The sequence below is a fragment of the Cervus canadensis genome, chromosome 11 (genome assembly GCF_019320065.1).
Source record: "Cervus canadensis isolate Bull #8, Minnesota chromosome 11, ASM1932006v1, whole genome shotgun sequence".
Taxonomy (NCBI): Eukaryota; Metazoa; Chordata; class Mammalia; order Artiodactyla; family Cervidae; genus Cervus; species Cervus canadensis.
In genome coordinates, this window is record NC_057396.1 from 32,516,520 (window position 1) to 32,534,737 (window position 18,218).

At 50.4% G+C, this 18,218-nt stretch overlaps 1 protein-coding gene across 8 annotated transcripts in view; it reads left to right on the forward strand.

Annotated features, from left to right (window-relative positions):
• The window catches only part of PLEKHA7 (pleckstrin homology domain containing A7), a 211,842-nt gene that overhangs the window by 188,976 nt on the left and 4,648 nt on the right, over positions 1 to 18,218 (forward strand). For all 8 annotated transcript variants that reach the window (XR_006272039.1, XM_043482014.1, XM_043482015.1 and 5 more), the window contains 8 exons: positions 5,577 to 5,685; positions 5,848 to 6,074; positions 9,038 to 9,226; positions 9,322 to 9,439; positions 11,313 to 11,416; positions 11,900 to 12,100; positions 14,961 to 15,119; positions 17,301 to 17,434. Coding sequence is in view for 7 of the 8 variants with exons in the window: in XM_043482014.1 (XP_043337949.1) it covers positions 5,577 to 5,685; positions 5,848 to 6,074; positions 9,038 to 9,226; positions 9,322 to 9,439; positions 11,313 to 11,416; positions 11,900 to 12,100; positions 14,961 to 15,119; positions 17,301 to 17,434 (1,241 nt within the window). In the remaining variant the exon portion in view is untranslated. The remainder of the gene's footprint in view (positions 1 to 5,576; positions 5,686 to 5,847; positions 6,075 to 9,037; positions 9,227 to 9,321; positions 9,440 to 11,312; positions 11,417 to 11,899; positions 12,101 to 14,960; positions 15,120 to 17,300; positions 17,435 to 18,218) is intronic.

Consider the following 18,218-nt stretch of genomic DNA (forward strand, 5'->3'; position numbering starts at 1 on the left):
GCTGCTCACTTAGCAGCAGGAAGCCCCATCTCCCCCCCTCCCTGACTCCTGAGGATAGATGCTATCAATCCCTCACCAGATCAGTAGTGTGAATTCAGGCCAGATGGGGTGATACCCATTGCTGTGGCCCCTACCTCACTCAGGATAGGCAGCCTTTGAGCCCTGCCTTCCCTACCTTAAAACCAGGCCACCCTGTTGATAGCTGCCTCTGCCTCCAAAGGTGAGAGAAAGGAGGCCCTGTGAGGTTTTCCCTCTTCAGGTTGGGTCTTCTGGCTGCTGGTGTTCCCCAATTGGAGTGCCCAACCGGGCTTCCACCCCACCCTCAAAATTCTGAAAATGGAAAATAACCTGCTTTTGAACTCACCTTCAGATCTGTACCCCCTCTTCAGGACCCTGACATAATTCTATTTATTTGAAGTCAGCAAGCATTGAATTGAGGCTTCTTGTGTATGAGGCACCATGCTGGGCCAGCTTTGGGGCGAGGCTTGCTAATTGGTGAACTAGTTCTAGCCAGGCCTCTTCGTTCAAGTGATTTAATGAATGTGTTGACTCTCTGCACATCAGCATCACCCCAGAATACTGAAGGAATTTGGGAGAAGGTTTAGGTTTGTGGACTAGGAGGCTTTTCCCAGGCCCTGCTGTGCTTTCACTCACTGCTTAGAGCTGGTCTGGAGAGCTAGCTCCAGGACCACGTGGAGGAGGTTCTTGCCTGTGGTTCAGGGTGACCTATGAAGTTACCTAGAATTTGTTTATCTCCTGTGGCTGTTGGGTTTTCCCATAATCTTCCTTCATTTGAGCTCTTTCCTATTCTTTTTGTATCCCCAGATTTAGTATGGTGGCATAAAAGTAAATAGGTGGATATTCTTAGCAGAGTCCTTCAAATGATTGTTTCTAGTTACTAGTTCCTCAAACTATTTCATTGTACTTATCTTCTTGGACTTCAACCATCCACATTAATTTCAGCAGTAATTTTTCTTTTTTTAGCTTTTCATTCCTTTTGTTTCTTTAATTGTACAGATAACACACGAATGCATCTCTCTGAAAAGTCCACACAATGAGAAACAAGACCAGAAAAAGACACAAAAGCTCCTCTTCCTTCCTTCCCTTCTCTGTCCTAGCCCTGTCACCTTCCCTGTATATGGTCAGTGCCATTAGACCATGACCTGTGCATTTCCAAATGAATGCATGTGTGTAGTATCACATAAGTTATTGGGGGAGGCAGTTGGGTTTCCTTAAAGAGGAATCATACTTAACACGTTGTTTGGTAACTTGCTTTTTTGTCATAACTTTATGTTATGGAAATCTTTCCAGGAAAGATACTCCCAAGTTTATGCTGCCCTACATGATAGATATTTAAATTGAAACATAAATTAATTAAAATTAACTAAATTAAAAATGTATTCCTTAGTCACACCAGAATCATTTCATGCGCTCAGTAGCCACATGTGGCTAGTGGCTTCTGTATTGGACAGCACACATAGAAGATTTCCATGATCTCAGAAATTGTGTTAGACTTTGTTGATCTAAGTGAATGGAATTAGTTCTTGACTGCTGCATAGTATTTCATAGGTGGATATCCCGTTCCTCTTCTGATGGGCATTTAAGTTATTTGCAGTGTTTTGCTTTTGTAAATGGTATCACAATGAGCATCTATGTGATTGCCTATCAGAACTTATTTATGAGCATTTATCTAAAATAAGCTCCTAGGAGTGGGCTTGTTGAGTTGAAATCAGTACACATCCTTTTTAATTTGTGAGATTTTTTTTTAATTGAAGTGTGATGAGTTCACTGTGTTGTGCCCATCTCTGCTGTGTAGTGAAGTAACTCAGTTATACATATATATATATACACATTCTTTTTTCATACTCTTTTTCCGTTGTGGTTTATCACAGGATGTTGAATATAGTTCCCCATGCTATGCATTAAGACCTTGTTGTTTATCCATTCTAAGTGTAATAGTTTGCATCTACCAACCCAAAACTTCAGTCCATCATTCTCCCTCCCTCCCTCACCCTTGGCAACAAGAAGTCTTGATCTCTGTGTCTACAAGCCAGTTTCTGTCTTGCAGATAAGTTCATTTGTGCCATATTTTAGATTCCACATGTTGTTGCATCCAAATCTTTTGAGACCCCGTGGACTATAGCATGGCAGGCTCCTCTGTCCTCCACTATCTCCCAGAGTTCACTCAGATTTATAACCATCAAGTTGGTGATGCTATCTAACCATCTTGTCCTCTGCTGCCCTCTTCTCCTTTTGCCTTTAATCTTTCCTAGCATCAGTGTCTTTTCCAATGAGTTGCCTCTTTGCATAAGGTGGCCGAAGTATCACATATAAGTGATATCATATGATATTTTTCTCTTTCTGACTTAAGTATGATAATCTCTAGTTGCATCCATGTTGCTGCAAATGGCATTATTTCATGCTTTTTGTGGCTGAGTAGTATTCCGTTGTATATATGTACCACATCTTCTTTACCCCATTCATCTGTCAATGGGCATGGGTTGTTGCCACGTTCTGGCTATTGTGAATAGTGCTGCTATGAACATAGGGGTGCATGTATCTTTTTGAATTATAGTTTTTTCTGGGTATATTCCCAGGAATGGGATTGCTAGACCATATGGTAGTTCTGTTTTTAGTTTTCTGAGGAAGCTCCATACCGTTTTTCATAGGGGCTGCACCAACTTATATTCCCACCCACAGTGTCTGAGAGTTCCCTTTTCTCCACACCCTCTCCAGCATTTGTTAGTTGTAGGCTTTTTAACGATGGCCATGAATTGAGTATACCTCTTAAATGTTAGCAGGTAACTCGAAGCCACCCTCTAAAAGGCTGCACTCATTTGCCCTCCCACTTACAGTGCATAAGAGTACTGAACCTGTTTGCTCAAACCCTTGCCAACACTTGATGTTATCAACCTCCTTAGTTTTTGCCAGTCTGCCTGCTAAAAAAGGACATCTGGCTTTTATTTCCTTTTATTTAATTGCTAGTAGGTTAAACATCTTTTCATGTGATCATTGGCTATTTGTGTTTCTACTGCGCCTTAGTTCTTGGTGACTTAACACACAGCAGGCCCGGAATCCTTTTTTCCTCTCCCCTAAACAAATGGGTACAGCATGCAGGTCTTGTCACAGGCTTTGTAGAGAACTTAGTCCTGTAAGTTACTAGGAGATAGGCCAGTCTGAAGCCAGGGCCCTGCAGCCTGATTTCTACCTAGCCTAGTGGCATTGCTCATGCTTTGCCTGAATGCCACAGTGACCTGGGAAGCTCACAAAGCCTTCCTTTGAGCAGGCTCGGTGTTAACTTCTTTGGTGTAATTCTAGGCCAGGCAAGCTGTGAGAGTCCTAAATAAATCATTGACACTGGAGATAGGCTTGCAGCCTCATATGCAAATTCTCAGTAATGATGCTTGGAAACTCACCTCTCTTTAGCCAAGATTGGCTGTGAGAAAGCCCATGGCCTTTTCAGCAAAGATAAGTGCTTTATTTATGAAGATCCTCACGGCCACCTGAGTAGGGAAACCAGAGGATAAAAGAACTTGCAGGTGACTGTGAGAGTCGGTGACAGGTGAGGCTACCTCTAAGTTTCCCTACTTCCAGACAGGGAGTTCAGACCTTTGCTGAATGAAGTCCATAGGGGCCTTCCAGCCCAGTGTGATGCAAGGACACAGGAATGAAACCCCTCTGTGCTGCTCCCCCTAAGGCTTCCTTTACCTTGTCATTCAGTTCTGAAATTCCATCGTCCTTGGAGAAAGATACAAGTTCTCTGGCCTTTGCTTTTCTCTGCTCTTCTCTTACATGTTGGGGTGACAGGGAAAATGGGGGCAGGATTGTGAACTGACAGGTAGAACTATGCCAGGTAGACTGCCGGGGAGGAGAGAGAGCGATGACCTTAACCCCACACTCCTCCTTTACCAGCCCTCTGCGTCGGGGCCTCAGCTCTAGAGACAGTCCCATTAGCTCAGTAACTTGTCTGTCTTAGGACCCTTGTACCTTAAGGGGAAGCTGAGCGTTAAGCCTGCTATTTGCACATCAGCCCTGAGAATGTGCACTGGTGTTGGACAGGCAGAGAGAGTAGAAGAGCCCCGCTTAGGAGGGAGGCTTCAGATGTCTGTTGTCCTGGCTATTGGGCAGTATTTGGTCAGGGAATTTTATGTGATTGGTACTTTACTTATTCATCATTCATGTACTGAGAACCTGCTCAGTGCCGGGCCCTGTGGGGAGGTATCCAGGACCAGTGATCCACAAATATTATACTCCTGAGAACTCTTCCAGTTGAGGCTGGCAGGGAGCCTTGAGAGGGAATATGGGTGTGGAGCCTTCCTTTTTAAGTCCATGGGGTAGGACATGATAATTTTAAACTTAAAAGAATACTATATCTGATGTTCAAACAACTCCATTGAAAGATGCCCACGATCCCTTAGTCATGCAGATCCTGCTCACCTCTTTCTAGGGCCCAGGGGGTTTTGGTTGTAACTTGTCATAGTGTGCACATGGTCATGTAGCTTGGCTCTTTTCCCATTGTACTTTATTAAAAAAAAAAAAAAAAGCTTTATCATGTGATTCACATACCATAAAACTCACTATTTTAAGTATACAATTCACTGATTTTTTAGTGAATCCACAGAGTTGTATAATCAGCCCCATAATCAGTTGTGTAACATTTCCATCTTGCCCCTAAAGAAACGTGGTCCTGTTTATAGTCCCTCCTCATCCCTACCCCAACTCCACCCTTGCTCTAGCCAGCCACTACTCCACTTTCTATATGGATTTACCTATTCTGGACATTTCATAGAAATGAAACCATAAATATATGGCACTTACATGCCTGGCTTCTTTCACTTGGCATAATGTTTTCAAGGTTCCTCCATGTTATAGCAGATGTGGTACTTCATTCCTTTTTACTGCCAAATAATGTCTACTCTGCCCATTATATTACACCCCAAATCCCAGGACTCAGCTCTGTCGTTAAAAAGATGCTCTTTATATTCTAGGGATCATGTCACTTCTCATCCTTGTCTTCTCTTCCCTTCTGCTGTGGTTGCCTGAAATAGTCTGTTTTTTAAATTGTTAAATATACCTAACATAAAAGTTCGCCATAACCATTTGTAAGGATACACTTTGGTACCGTTAAGTGTATTCACGTTGCTGTACACTCAGTCTTCAGAATGATTTTCATCCAGCAAACCCGAAACTGTACCCATTAACCAACAATCCCTCTTCCCCCTTCTCCCAGCCTCTGGCAACCAGCCTTCTGCTTTCTGTCTCTGAATTTGGCTGCTCTAGATAACCTCATAGAATCACTCTGTATTTTAGGCAGTCTTTTCTTAAACGGAGTGGAAACAGGCGAGGTGCACTGGTGAGAGCTCCTCTGAGATTCCTCTCCTGGACCTGGGGTCTCTCCCACGTCTGCATTTGTCCAGGAAACTGTGAAGCAGGCTTGTCTCTAGCCCTGGTGGGGTTTCCCAAGGGGATACCTCCCCCAGAGTGAGGGGCTTTGTCTGAAATGACAATGGAAGTCCTAGAAGAAGCCTCTGGTGAGGAGCTAAGAAGGGAATGAACCCCCACCTCCTCTTCTTCAGGAGAAATCTCAGATACAGAAGGATCTCTGGAGGATTGAAGACGTCATTGCAGGCCTGAGTGCAAATAAAGAGAACTTCAGAATCCTGGTGGAATCGGTCAAAAATCCAGGTGAGCTGACCATCTTCCTGGGGCGGGGCTGTTGGAGGCTAGCGCCCAGTGCTGGGGGATGGCCCGGGGGAGGTTGGGTCTTTGTGGCAGACATCACTGCCCTCGTCCTCTGAGCAAGATGTTCATTCCATTCCACCCTTTGCTTCCCTCCACGCCCCTCAGAGAGAAAAACGGTGCCTTTGCTTCCTCACCCGCCTGTGCCTTCACTCTCGACCTCTGAGAGCAAGCCGCCCCTGCAGCCCAGCCCTCCCACCAGCCCTGTGCGGACCCCTCTGGAGGTTCGACTCTTCCCCCAGCTGCAAACCTACGTGCCGTACCGACCTCACCCGCCCCAGCTGAGGAAGGTGACGTCCCCGCTTCAGTCACCAACCAAGACCAAGCCCAAAGTGGTGAGTATTGAGGGCCGGGAGCCGGGCACTTGCCTCTCTGGCAGGTGCGTGTCCCACCCTGTCCTCAGCTCCACTGCTCTTGGGAGAGAAGCTTTTAGGGAAACTTGGTCAGACAGACCAGCCAGAGCCATGAGGTAGGGGGGCCCTGCCGTCCTGCTTTGTCTCCCAGAACTGGAAAGGCCCCTAGAGGTGACCTAGTCCAGCGCTCCCATTCTGCATTTGGGAAGACTAAGGCAGGGCAAAAGGAAGTGACTGCACTGAGTAAGGCATAGTTTATGATCTGTGTTGTGCAGGGAAGTGTGTGGCTGCCCCAGGCAGGGTTCTGTGCACGCTCGTAGTTAAGTCGGTGGACAGGGAGCGCCTCTTAGCGGAAGAGACTCTTTAGCTGCAGCCGAGCACGGGGCTGGGTTGTGAGGATACACGCAGTCTGCCCAGTGACCTCACGGAGTGTAGACAGGAAGGTCAGTATTCCCATTCCACATACAAGAGAACTGAGGCCCAAGGTGTTCAAAATTTGCACGAGGTCTCCATATTAGCAAATCCAGTCCACGTCTTCTGACCATTCCTTGTGCCATCTGACATCTAACTGGACATTCAGCCGATGTTCAGGTCAGTATGTAGCCCGTGTGGTTGCCTGAGCCAGCACCTTGGCTTGCCTGGCACAGAGAGGAGCCAAGCCCTTGGCTGAGTCTGGGAGCACAGGAGGCTCTAAGGAAACAGAAGGTGTGGTCAGGTACTGTGATAGCTCATGATTCCAGGGCCAGGCCAGCCTTGGCTGGAAAGCATGAGGGGGCTGATCCAAGTGACAGGGAAGCCAGAGCAGAAAGGACTTGGAATGGAGACCTCCAGGATTTTGCCAACAAGGGCTTGGAGGAGCTATAGCTGGGCACCACGTATGCTTAGGACGTCTGACAAGATCAGTACCCAGTGCTGGCTAAAATACATGATACCTAGTCTTCCATACCTGGTCTTCACCATCCACCTGCTTCCAGCCATGGTCTAGAGCCCAGAGCTAGAAAACAAGTGCTAGGACCCAGGGTCGCTGTGAACTTTATCTTGAGATCTCCTTCCCACTCCCAGATCTCAGAGTCATGGAGCACCAGTCACAAGGCAGGAGATAGGAAATAGCAAAACAAGTGACAGGAGTGGCTGGGGCAGACACTGCTACCATAAGGCAAGATGCCTGCCCCCTGGGACCAGGAGCAAAGGGGAAAAGGCCTGGGAGCAGGATTGCCTGGATTCCAGCCCTTCCGTCCCTGTGGGATGGCTCACCCCCCATCTGAGCATCCTCAGTTTCCCCTTGTGCAGAACACGCAGCATGAAATAGACGATCACAGAGGCTCCTCTTCACACTTGGTTGCTGTTGCTCAGAGGCGAGGCTTCTCAGCTTGGTTGGGCATCAGGCTCATGGGAGAGGGTGGTGTAAAACCCACCTTCTAGTTGTATATGTGTTCACCAGTTTCACCATTTTTTATTGTTGTTTCAGATTTATTTTATATTTATATTGTTTTATGTTTATTTTTGTGAATAGTGATATTCATCCTATAATTGACATAAAGCATGAATATATAATTTAATAAATAATAAAAAAGAGACTCCACATTTCATACCAATACTCAGACCAAGAGATAGGACTTGGCCGGTGGTCAGAAGCCCTTGGGCCTGTGGGTCCCTTTCCAGTGCACGCTCTTCTCTCTTTCTGCCAGGGGTAACCACTGTCTTGACTTTTCAGATAATTTCCTTGCTTTTTTGTTTTGTTTCGATACCTATATTTGTATCCTGAACACTTTACCCATCTATCATAACTGTATTCTTTCTTATCTCGTGTCCTTTGAACATTATATTCGTGAAGTTCATCCCATTGCTGCGTGTAGCTATAGTTCTTTCATTTTTATTTGATTTTTTTTTAAATTTAATGTCTTTTACTTTTTTTATTAGACAACATTGTGAAAGGATATAAAAAACTGTGTAATAAAATGTCTCCCTTCTACCCTCTATGTCCAGACTTTCTGTTCCCTTCAGTCAAAGGCAATCAATGGTTTATGTTTATCTTTCCGGGGGGCTTTTTAGGAATTGGTGATTCTGAGATCTTGTTCAGGGTTGGAAACCACTGATGCTCAGAGAGCCTCTGGGTATCTCGGGTAGGCGGCTTAACCTTCACACAGTAATGAAGTCTGTCACTCTAGAAGAATGCTGATAAACCTTTGCAAAACAAGCTTGCAGCTCCCTTTCCTAAACACTGAAAAAATCTGAAAACCAAAGCAAAATTAGGCTAAGAAAGGGGGAGTTTAGGAGGAGAGAGTCTGGATGGTCATTTGTCCCAGGAGTGGGTGTTCATGGCAGTCAGGGGCCAGGCTGTCAGCCTGTAGGGAGGCCACAGCCCTCGGAGAGCATTGTGGACAGGGCAATTCAAGGAAAATAGTTACATTCATCCCGGCCCAGGGAGTGGGCTGCAGAGAAGGCAGTGAGTCACCCATCCTGACAGCCTGCTCAGTGCCTGGGTCAGGCAGGAGGAAATATTTCGTAACCATGCACATTTCTGATGGAAAGGGCAGGAGGATGTAGATGGTCCTCGCTCAGATCCGCAGCCTGCTGAAGGATCCAGAGACCATGCAGGGTTGTGAGCCCGCTCCGTCTAAGCCGGTGGGGTGGAGGTGGTGGGGTGCTGACATATACAGATGAGCGTGTGGAGTGAGAGCGTGGGCCCATGTCCTGAGTTCTGGGTTGTGTGTAGCTAACACTTGGAAACCTGTGTATAGTTAACACTTGGAAGATGTACGAGTCTGAGGGAAGGATGGGCTTGGAGCAGAGGTGTACCCACCCTCACAGCTCAACCAGGGAAAATGTTGGCATCTTTGGGCTGAAGTGGTCGTGCCCCACAGGCCCCAGGTGGCCTGCTCTGGCCCTTTGGGCCACTCGGCATCCTCTCACCGGGCACTGGTTGTGGTTTTGTTTCTGAACAGGAAGACGAGGCACCTCCCAGGCCCCCACTCCCCGAGCTCTACAGCCCAGAGGACCAGCCCCCGGCCGTGCCCCCGCTGCCGAGGGAGGCCACCATCATCCGGCACACTTCAGTGAGGGGCCTCAAGCGGCAGTCGGATGAGAGGAAGCGTGATCGGGAGCAGGGACAGTGTGTGAACGGGGACTCCAGGGTGAGCAGGGAGGACCCCTGGGGTGCCCGCTGAGTGTGGGGAGAGGGAAGGCGGCGGGACCCGGGGCAGCTGTGACGACCTCTGACTGCCCGCAGGTGGAGCTCCGGTCATACGTCAGCGAGCCAGAGCTGGCCACCTTCAGCGGGGACACGGCCCCATCCTCCCTGGGCCTCGTGGGCTCTGAGAGCAGGTACCAGACGCTGCCAGGCAGAGGTAAGGTGCAGCTTTCTACGGAGTCTTCCCAGGGACCCCCACCGCAGCCACATCACCACCCGCCCCCAGCCCTCACGCGGTCCTTGCAGCTCTTCTGCCTGCCGCGTGGGGCCTCCCTGGGGTAGCAGCTGTCCAGGGCCTCTGGGCCGTAGACAGGGCCCATCCTTCTTACCTCTGGCTCACACCCTGATTCTCATCCTCTTTTATTACATCTGCCCCCTGGGAACAATGGTGATTGTGGTTGTTGTTATAATATAAGCCCTTTATATTCACTTAGTGAAGATTCATAATAATCCTGTGAGAGAAGTACTGTTGTTACCCCATTTTGAGAGGTAAGAAAACCAAGGCCCAGAGAAACGAAATAACCTGCCGATTAGCCACTCAGGGGTGGAGTCAGAGTGTAACGCCTGTTCTGGCTCTCGAGCCACTGCACCCTGCAGGCTGAGATGGGGGCTGTCTGCCATCAGCTTGACCAGCTCTGGTCTTCCATAGGTTTTCTCCTCATCTATGTCACTCTAAGGCTCAATGAGTCCCTTCTTTAAACAAACACACCTTTCTTCTCCTTTGGGCCCTCTTCTTACTCTTCTCCCCTCTCCAGATGGGGGTGGGAGCAGACAGGCCCTTAGTCTCACCCATGCCTCATTTTCCCCCATAGCCAGATTCTCTTCCTCAGAAATCCTTTTAGAGGGAGGCTGCGTGGAACCCCTGAGCAGGTTAACCACACTCCCCCCATTTGGTGGGAGGTCAGATGCTTTCCTTCATAGACAGGGTGTGGAAACAGGAGGCCACACAGCTGCGGTTCAGGCACCTGTGGAGTTATGTGACTTCCAGCCCACCATGCTGGCTAGGCTTGTTGTGGCCTGAGCTGGTCCCGGCAGGGGGCTGGCTTTTGCTGAGCTGGGCCACAGCGACCCCTGGCACTGTGCCTGGGGGCCCTGTTCTCTTCATTCAGCCTAGATGTGTTCGTCAATGGCAGTGTTAGAGGCCTGTGGGGCAGGACAGATCTTTGTTGCTCAGGAGTCTCTGGGCACTGCAAGACATTCATCATTCTTTTTCCCATGTGCTCGACGCTAGTGGTGTCAACATGATGCCCGTTTTCAGATGTCAGGGACCAGCCTTGATAAGAACGTTGCTAGAGGACAAAGCTTGGACTGTGGCTCCACATAATCTTGGACAAGTTGCTTAACTTCTCTAAACTTTAGATTGTGCACCATCACAGTGGTTAGGTAATGCTCCCTTGTAGGGCCAGTGGAGCAAAATCTATATGACGTGGTCCAGTGCCTGCCTGTTATCAGGCACTACTCAGCGAATGCTTCAAGGACTCAGTGAATGCTTCAAGGACTCAGCGAATGCTTGGTGCCTTCTTCTTTCCCTTCTTCATTTATTCATTCATTGAACTAGGTGTTGAATTTGCCAACAGGCATGTTGACACTGTGGTTAGTGCAGTAACTGGTGAATATACTGAAGAGTGTAGGGAATAACTGATTCTGCCTGGGGCATTAAAAAGGCTCCTCACAGGCAGGGCATCCAGGTTGGGTCACACAGGACGCATAGGAGTTCATCAAGAGGAAGGGCATTCCTTGGCCTCTGTTCTTTCCTCCTGCCAAGTAGCCCAGTCTTCTGCATGTGAGGGAAGATGTGGGGAGTCCTCAGATCTTCAGGGACACTGTCCCCCATTAGGGACAGAGGGCACCCATGAGCTAGCCCCTCATTCCTTACGTGGGGCCTTGCTTTTCTATGCCCTGGGGAGGAAAAAGCATGGGTTGTTGGCTGGGTCCTTGTGGTCCTCTCATGGGAGTAGGAGGTGATCAAGAAAGGGCTGGTGGCCTGTCCTCCTCACCACAAATCCACTCGCTTCTCTTTCCTCACTAAGGCCTCTCGGGGTCCATGTCAAGGCTCCAGCAGTCGTCCACCATTGCGCCCTACGTCACCCTCCGGAGGGGTCTAGATGCCGAAAGCAGCAAGATGACCTACCCTGTGAGTGGCCTTGAGACGTTCTCGAAGGGCTCACTGCTCCCTCACGCACAGAGGGAAGGGCTCTGAGTGACGGGCTGTCCTGTGAGGTGGCCCTGGCCCCTCCTCAGCTCAGCATCCCTGTCACTACGTGCTTGCGATGCCTTCCCCACTGCCCACCAAGAGGGGCATCACACCGCCCCCTCCATTTCCCAAGGGCCCCCGCCCTTCTCCCCGCTGTCACCCAGTGAACCACAGCCTGGGTTCTGGTCCATCACGTGGTGCATGTGTGCCCACCAGGACAGGCCTGGGCCTCAGGGTCTGCATCTGCAGGATGGGGTGCTGCCAGAGGGCCCGTGAGGGCTGGGTTGTCATGTCTCTGAGTGTGCTTAGAGGGGAGAGAGAGTGTGTGTGTGAGTGTGTGTAAGAGAGACAGGGCTGAAGCCAGGTGGCTGGCCGCCCTCCGTTCTCAGCCCAGCCGCCCTGTCTGCCCCTCCTGCCCCTCAGAGACCCAAGAGTGCCTTGGAGCGCCTGTACTCAGGAGACCACCAGCGGGGCAAGATGAGCGCGGAGGAGCAGCTGGAGCGCATGAAGCGGCACCAGAAGGCGCTGGTCCGGGAGCGCAAGAGGACGCTGAGCCAAGGAGAGAGGACGGGGCTGCCCTCGTCCCGCTACCTCAGCCAGCCGCTCCCGGGAGACCTTGGTTCAGTATGTTAGGAGGGTCCAGGCAGGCGGGGCTGGGACAGGGAGCAGAGCTTCCCCGAGGCCCCCAGACCCAAGCCCAGCTCACCCCCGAGAGAGTGGGTCAGAGAACGCCCTGTGGGCTGTGTGTCCACAAGCCAGGCCACGTAAGTGACGTGGTCTGAGGGTGCCCCGAACTAGAGAAAGAGTGAGGATGTCATGGCAGGAGCCCAGGAGCCAGAGGAAGCGTCCACAGTCAGGGTCTCCAGTTGAGCTTGAGGGAGAGGCCCTTCTTCGGCATTCTGAGTCTCTCACCTGAACCCAGGACATGGGAAGTACAGAGTTGGTGGAGAAAGATGGTGCTATGATTTGAGGAGTGCAAGTCAGCCAGCCTCCCAAGCCTCCAAGCAGGTGCCCTGGGGAGCAACTGAGCAGGGTGGAGCCCTACAGCCCTGAGGGCCGGGGGGTCTCCCACAGCTAGCGGTACCTACAGGCCCTGTGCCCCAGGATAGCCAGGCTGCCTGCTGCCCTCTGGTGGTGCTTCCAGGCACTGCACCCTGCCCACAGTCGCCTTAGGTCCCTTTTGGAAACATTCCATTGGATTTTTCTCTATTGTTTGAAATCAAATGTTTCCCTAGACCTCTAGCCTGACTGTTCTTTCCCTAATTCATTGCACAAGCTCTTTTGCTTTTAGCATTACCGCTCATTGCCTCTCTAATCCTGCCTGATTGTGTTTACAGAAGCTTCTAATTTGCATCCACCATTCTCTAACTGGCCTGTGCTCCTGTTACCAGGCTTACAATAGCAGCTCTTTTCTCCATAGCCTAGCGAGCAGCTCTCCCTTGTGTGACTCACTTTCTGCTGCCCCCTTTATGCAGGCTTACTGACTCATAATTCACTTATCCCAAAAGCCGCCCCGCAAGGCTGAGCCAGCCCCACTGCCCAAGGGCAGTGGTCTTTGCCAGAGGTCTGGGCATGATGAATTTATTAATGTCCATGCCTTATACCGGGATAGTAGACATGGACTTCAGAGGTTGCACGTTTGAATAAATTCTGCCAAGTCTGAGGTGGTTCAGTTTTAATTCCTCCAGCCCCATCGGCACAATTTCTTATGGAAAATTTTTTTGTGTTCTAGTATTTTATAACTTGAACAGGTAGCAAGATACATTATGATCTGTATTCAGAGGGCCTCTTGGCAGCTGTTAGCTCAGACACCAAAGGGATAAGACCCAGCACACTCATATCCTGAAAAGCTGCAAAGCCAGTAACTTTTAAACTTTGTAAGTAAATGTCTTATGAGATAAAACTGACTTTTTACAACTGATGTCTCAAATGTAGAAAAATGATCTAAAAATCGTAACTTGAATACTTTGTAATTTTTTTCTCTTTAAAAAAGACTTGTGTTAAGTCTCTGCCTCAGCGCCAATAAACGTGTTGCTTAATGATGATGGATTGGCGTGGTTCTTCCCCAGGATACACTGTACAGTCCAGTGAACTCTTTCTGTCTGTGGAAGCAATCAGGCTGGGTTTATGTGAGGACTTGTCTCTATTTGGGGCATTGGTGAGCGTGTCAGAAAATGTGTGTTTTCTTTGTGAATCAATCATTAAATTAATTTTTCATCCCTGAATCTTCAGCTGTCTAATCCTTTCATACTTTAGTAGGAGGCCATCACCTGAGCACGATTGTGTTGACGTAGAGTCAGTATTGAGAGCTTGTGCATGAATGGGTGAAATGTGCTGTTATGGCTATGGGTTTGGAGCTTGGGTGAGCGGGGCTGGAGGGGACATTAAAGATGACTGTGACCACTCGAGGCTCTGTGAGGTGGATGAGGTGAGAGGGAGGAGGCAGTCTGGGATGGAGAAGTTTCTGCTTGGCTTCTGCTCAAGAAAAGAGAGGCTTTGAGCCCATCGCCTCCTCTCAGCAACCTGCTCAACATGGAGTTCTATGGGGACCAAGGCCACAGGTGATTAGGAAGGCCCAGCTGGAGCCCAACCATTGTACTGGGTTTTAATTTTTATTTTATATAGGAGTATAGCAGATTAACATTGTTGTGATAGTTTCAGCCATATGTATATGGGTCTCCATTCTGTGTGCTGGGATCTTAAAGTGGCCGAGTTAGAGTTTCCCTCTGTGAAGCTTGCTCTTCACAGAGTTGGAAATGTTGAGTTTGATTTAGCATTTAAATCTTACATGCTTTTGGTTTTTCTAACTTAAATAGATGCCTGGTACATAGCAGCCGATCTGCCTCAGTGGCCCTAAGCTGCTGCTGCTTGCACCTCCCCAGCCCCACTGTGGGTGCAGTATCCCCCACCCCTGTGTCCTGTCAGGAATTCACACGAGAGAGGATCTTGGCTATCCCACTTGCTTCCCAGGGCCTCAGAGGGCTTTGTTTTTTCCATTGTTTCTGAGCTGGGACATAGGACTCCAGAACCAGGAAAGGCTTCCATGAGCTGTCAGGTGGCAGAAGCAGCAAACCCCTTCTCCGGAGCTCTGTCCTAGATTCTGTTTTGGGGTCACCTTCTGGGACCTGGGGGGGGGGGCTTCCTGTATCCCTGGGGACTATTGCAAGTTGTGGATCATAGACCTGTGCCCTGGAGGTCTGAACACTCTGGGGCCAGATCAGAGAGACATGAGCAGTGTGGAGTCAGGCTGTATCAAAGGGGCAGAGGCCTTGTTCTCTCTGTCACAGAGTTTCAGCACACAACAGAGCACCGTGTCACAGACCGCTGCTGCCTTCTTTCAGAGACGGTGTTGAGGTCCCTGGGCACACAGCTTTTCCCTAACAAGTCACAGACCCAACTTCCCGAGGACCCTGGTGCCCACAAGACCCACCCAAAAGGGCTGGTCAGGAAGTGACTACATTTTACCCTCTCATTCTGTTGCCAGTGGAAGCGTGAGCAGGACTTTGACCTGCAGCTGCTGGAACGGGCTGTACAAGGGGACAGAAAGGACAAGGAAGAGAATGGCTGGCTGAAGGTGCAGGCCATGCCTGTCACTGAATTGGACCTGGAACCACAAGACTATGACGTGGACATCAGCAGAGAGGTGAGGGCGGGGGCTTCCTTCATGCCTCATTCCTTCTGAGGCATGGCCTTCAGACTGCAGCCTGACCCACCCTCCCAGGGGCACTGGGGGTGTTGCCCTGAATGGGACAGGCTCGGCTTTGCTGTGGCCCAGAGGATGGGTGAACAGCAGCTGGAGGTGGTGAGAGGAGTCCAGGCATTGTGATGCAGGCTCAGATCCGTCTCTCTGTACCTGGGGGCAAGTCACCTAGCTGCTCCATGCCTTGGTTTCCTCAGCAGTAATGTTAGTTGTGGTGAGGGTTAAGAGAACTCAGCACATTGCCCAAATGATTGGCAATGATCAGAAAGCTATGAGCACAGGACCTGGCACGTAATAGAAATGTGATGAGGCAGTTGTTATTGTTAGGATATGTTCCCTGGAAAACCAGGAGTTGGTCTTGCATCTGGCTAGTCAGACTAGTTTAGGCAATCAGACTTGAGGTGGGGGAAAGGGGAGGCAGGTTTAGAAATTCCAGGTGAAATTTCCAGGTGTGGCAGAGGCTGGGAGACCTGGATAGGACTGGTCTGAATTCTCCTTGCGCCCTCTGGTGGCTCAAATACACCATGACCAGGCAGGCCCAGAAAAGCAAGTAACCGCAGCCAGGAGTGTCTTTACCCAAGCGAAGAGAAAGGGAGTCAGTGCATGATAGACTCAGGGTCTGCAAGACGTAGGGCGGTCTCCTGAGGCCCGTGTTGTGCCCCTCGTAAGCTCTGTAGAGCAGTGTGTGTGGCTGTTGGGGTCACCTTTATGCACCCAGCCTCAGGCCTGGCACACAGCAGCTTTCTCATTTGCTGAATGACGACTCTGTTGAATGAAGTGCACAGTAGCCCAGACACATTTGTGTGAGGACTCGGCCTGGCCTGAAACTGCATGAGAGGAAGTGCTCTTACCACGTGAAGGAGAGATCAGTCTGGAGGGGGGCAGACTGACGCCTGTGGAGCACCTGGGTTCTGGGGTCCACTGGGCCTTCAGGGGTTAACAAGTTTAGTCCCCCGCCTTAAGCCCCTTTCGCATTGGCCTCTGAAGCAGCCAGAAGTCCGTGATTCTCAGATTCACAAAGGAAGCTTCTACAGGCTGCCTTGGCAGTGGGAAGTGCGCTTTGTGGTGTCCTGATTAGCCTGCCAGCCAAGGGGGAAAGTCCTTCCTTATCTCTAACCTAAATCCCTGCTCCTGCAATGTGATCTGCATCCTTGCTCTGGATCTGCCTTCATTGGGAAAAACAGACAGGAGCTTTTTCTTGCCATCTTTCACCAGAACAGAAGGTAGGGGTGGGTTTGAATTCAAGTCCATTTTTGCCCTGGGTTTGAATTGACCTTGTCTTTAGGAGTTTCAACCACCTCATTTAAAATGTACTGCTGTTACTCAAGGAGAAAAAAAAAATCCCTAAGTTGTGCGAAAGTTGCCTTTAGCTTTCTTGGACCAAGTAAGGTTTCACTAAGCTGAGGTTGCTGTTGGGTTTGTATGAGAGACTGGAGGGGAGGAGTGGGGATCAGTTTCCTTTTGAGAGCAAGAGATGCAACATGGCTGCCCCCTGTCTGGGTCAGAGGGCCTTTTGTAGGGACACAAAGCACTGTCACTTTCTTTCATTCCTCCGCCCAGCCACCCATCCATCTGCCCACCCACCCATCTAACTATCCAAGGAGTGTTTGCTGAAGGGCTGCTGAGTACCAAGTGTCCAAGCTAGACAGCGGAGAAGCAAATAGAAAGCAGAGGGAGTGGCAGGGAAGGTGGGCAGGAGAGGCAAGGTCAGGGAAGGCTTCTGGAGGTGAGGTTGGGAGGAGGAGAGAGAGGCCCTGGAGCCTGGAGAGGAGCATCCCACCAGAGGAGAGAGCAGGGAGGTCCGCACAGGTCAGATCACATGGAGGGTGGCGTCATGGGTGACTGCTGTCCTCCTTGGGGCTTCTGGTCTAGTTATTTTGCCTTCCCCTTTCCCTTCCCTTGGCCAGTAGGAGGTGCCAGGTATGGTGGAAAGAGCACAGGCTTTGGAGTCAAACCTAGACGCAGATCCTGACTCCACAGTGAACTGCTGCCACGGGGATGTTAGCAAATACTTGAGTCTGTGGGCAGCTCCGTGTGCCTCCTGGTGGGGGGACAGGGTCAGGGAGCAGGTTTCAAACCAAACATCTGTGCCTCCCAACCACTGCCACCGGGTCCTTTCCTCAGCTCTCCAAACCAGAGAAGGTCTCCATCCCCGAGCGTTACGTGGAGCTGGATCCTGAAGAGCCACCCAGCCTGGAGGAGCTGCAGGCGCGATACCGCAAAGCCGAGAAGATCCGTAACATCCTCACCCGGTCCAGGTCAGCCCTCATGCCTCCCGAGTCCTGACAGCCTGCTAGGCTGCCCCGGGGGTGTCTCAGCTGAACCGGCCCCGGACTGGGCCGGTCAGGGTGTGTGTGTTTTATCGGGCCTCCGTCTTAGGCAAGCATTGCTGACTGTAAGGGGCAGGCCAGCTCTCAGCCCGTCGCTGACAGATCAGCGAGGAAGCTGGCCCAGGTCACCTGGAAGGTGGTGAAGCCCTCAGAGGGTCATGCTAGGCCCTCACCCCCGGATCTGTGTCCTGTGGCCCTGGCAAGTGTGAGGAGTAGAGCCAAGTGTGTGGTGAAGTGGACGTGCTTAGAGATCGCCCCCAAGGATGGCGCTCCCAGCCCCAGGGCCTGTGTTCCCTCATTCAGACCCTAGACCTTTGGAGTCCCTGCTTTGGTCCTCAAATCAGAGCCACTGTTCACCTATCAAAGTGGCCTGTGGCCTAGACCAGAGCTGGGGCCCAGCCGTGCCCTGAGCTGCCAGAGGCCTCGTCCACACCCCTGGAGGCCAGGAGGGGACTCCAGCAAGTGGCTTTCCTGCCCCATCAGCCCCTGTAGCCTCAGTGTTTGAGGTCCTCCCTTTCAGAGCCAGGTTAGCCTTTTCACATCTGGAGGAAATAGGAGCCTAGAGCCAGAGCTCTTACCTTGAGGTCTGTGATCCCCCAAGGGAGGGACGAAGCTGTGACTGGGCATTGGAAGAGGAGCATGTGCGCCTTGGTCTGGAGAGAAAGTGCCCTGCTTTTATCTGATGCCCCCAGAAGGGTGAGATCCTCAGGCC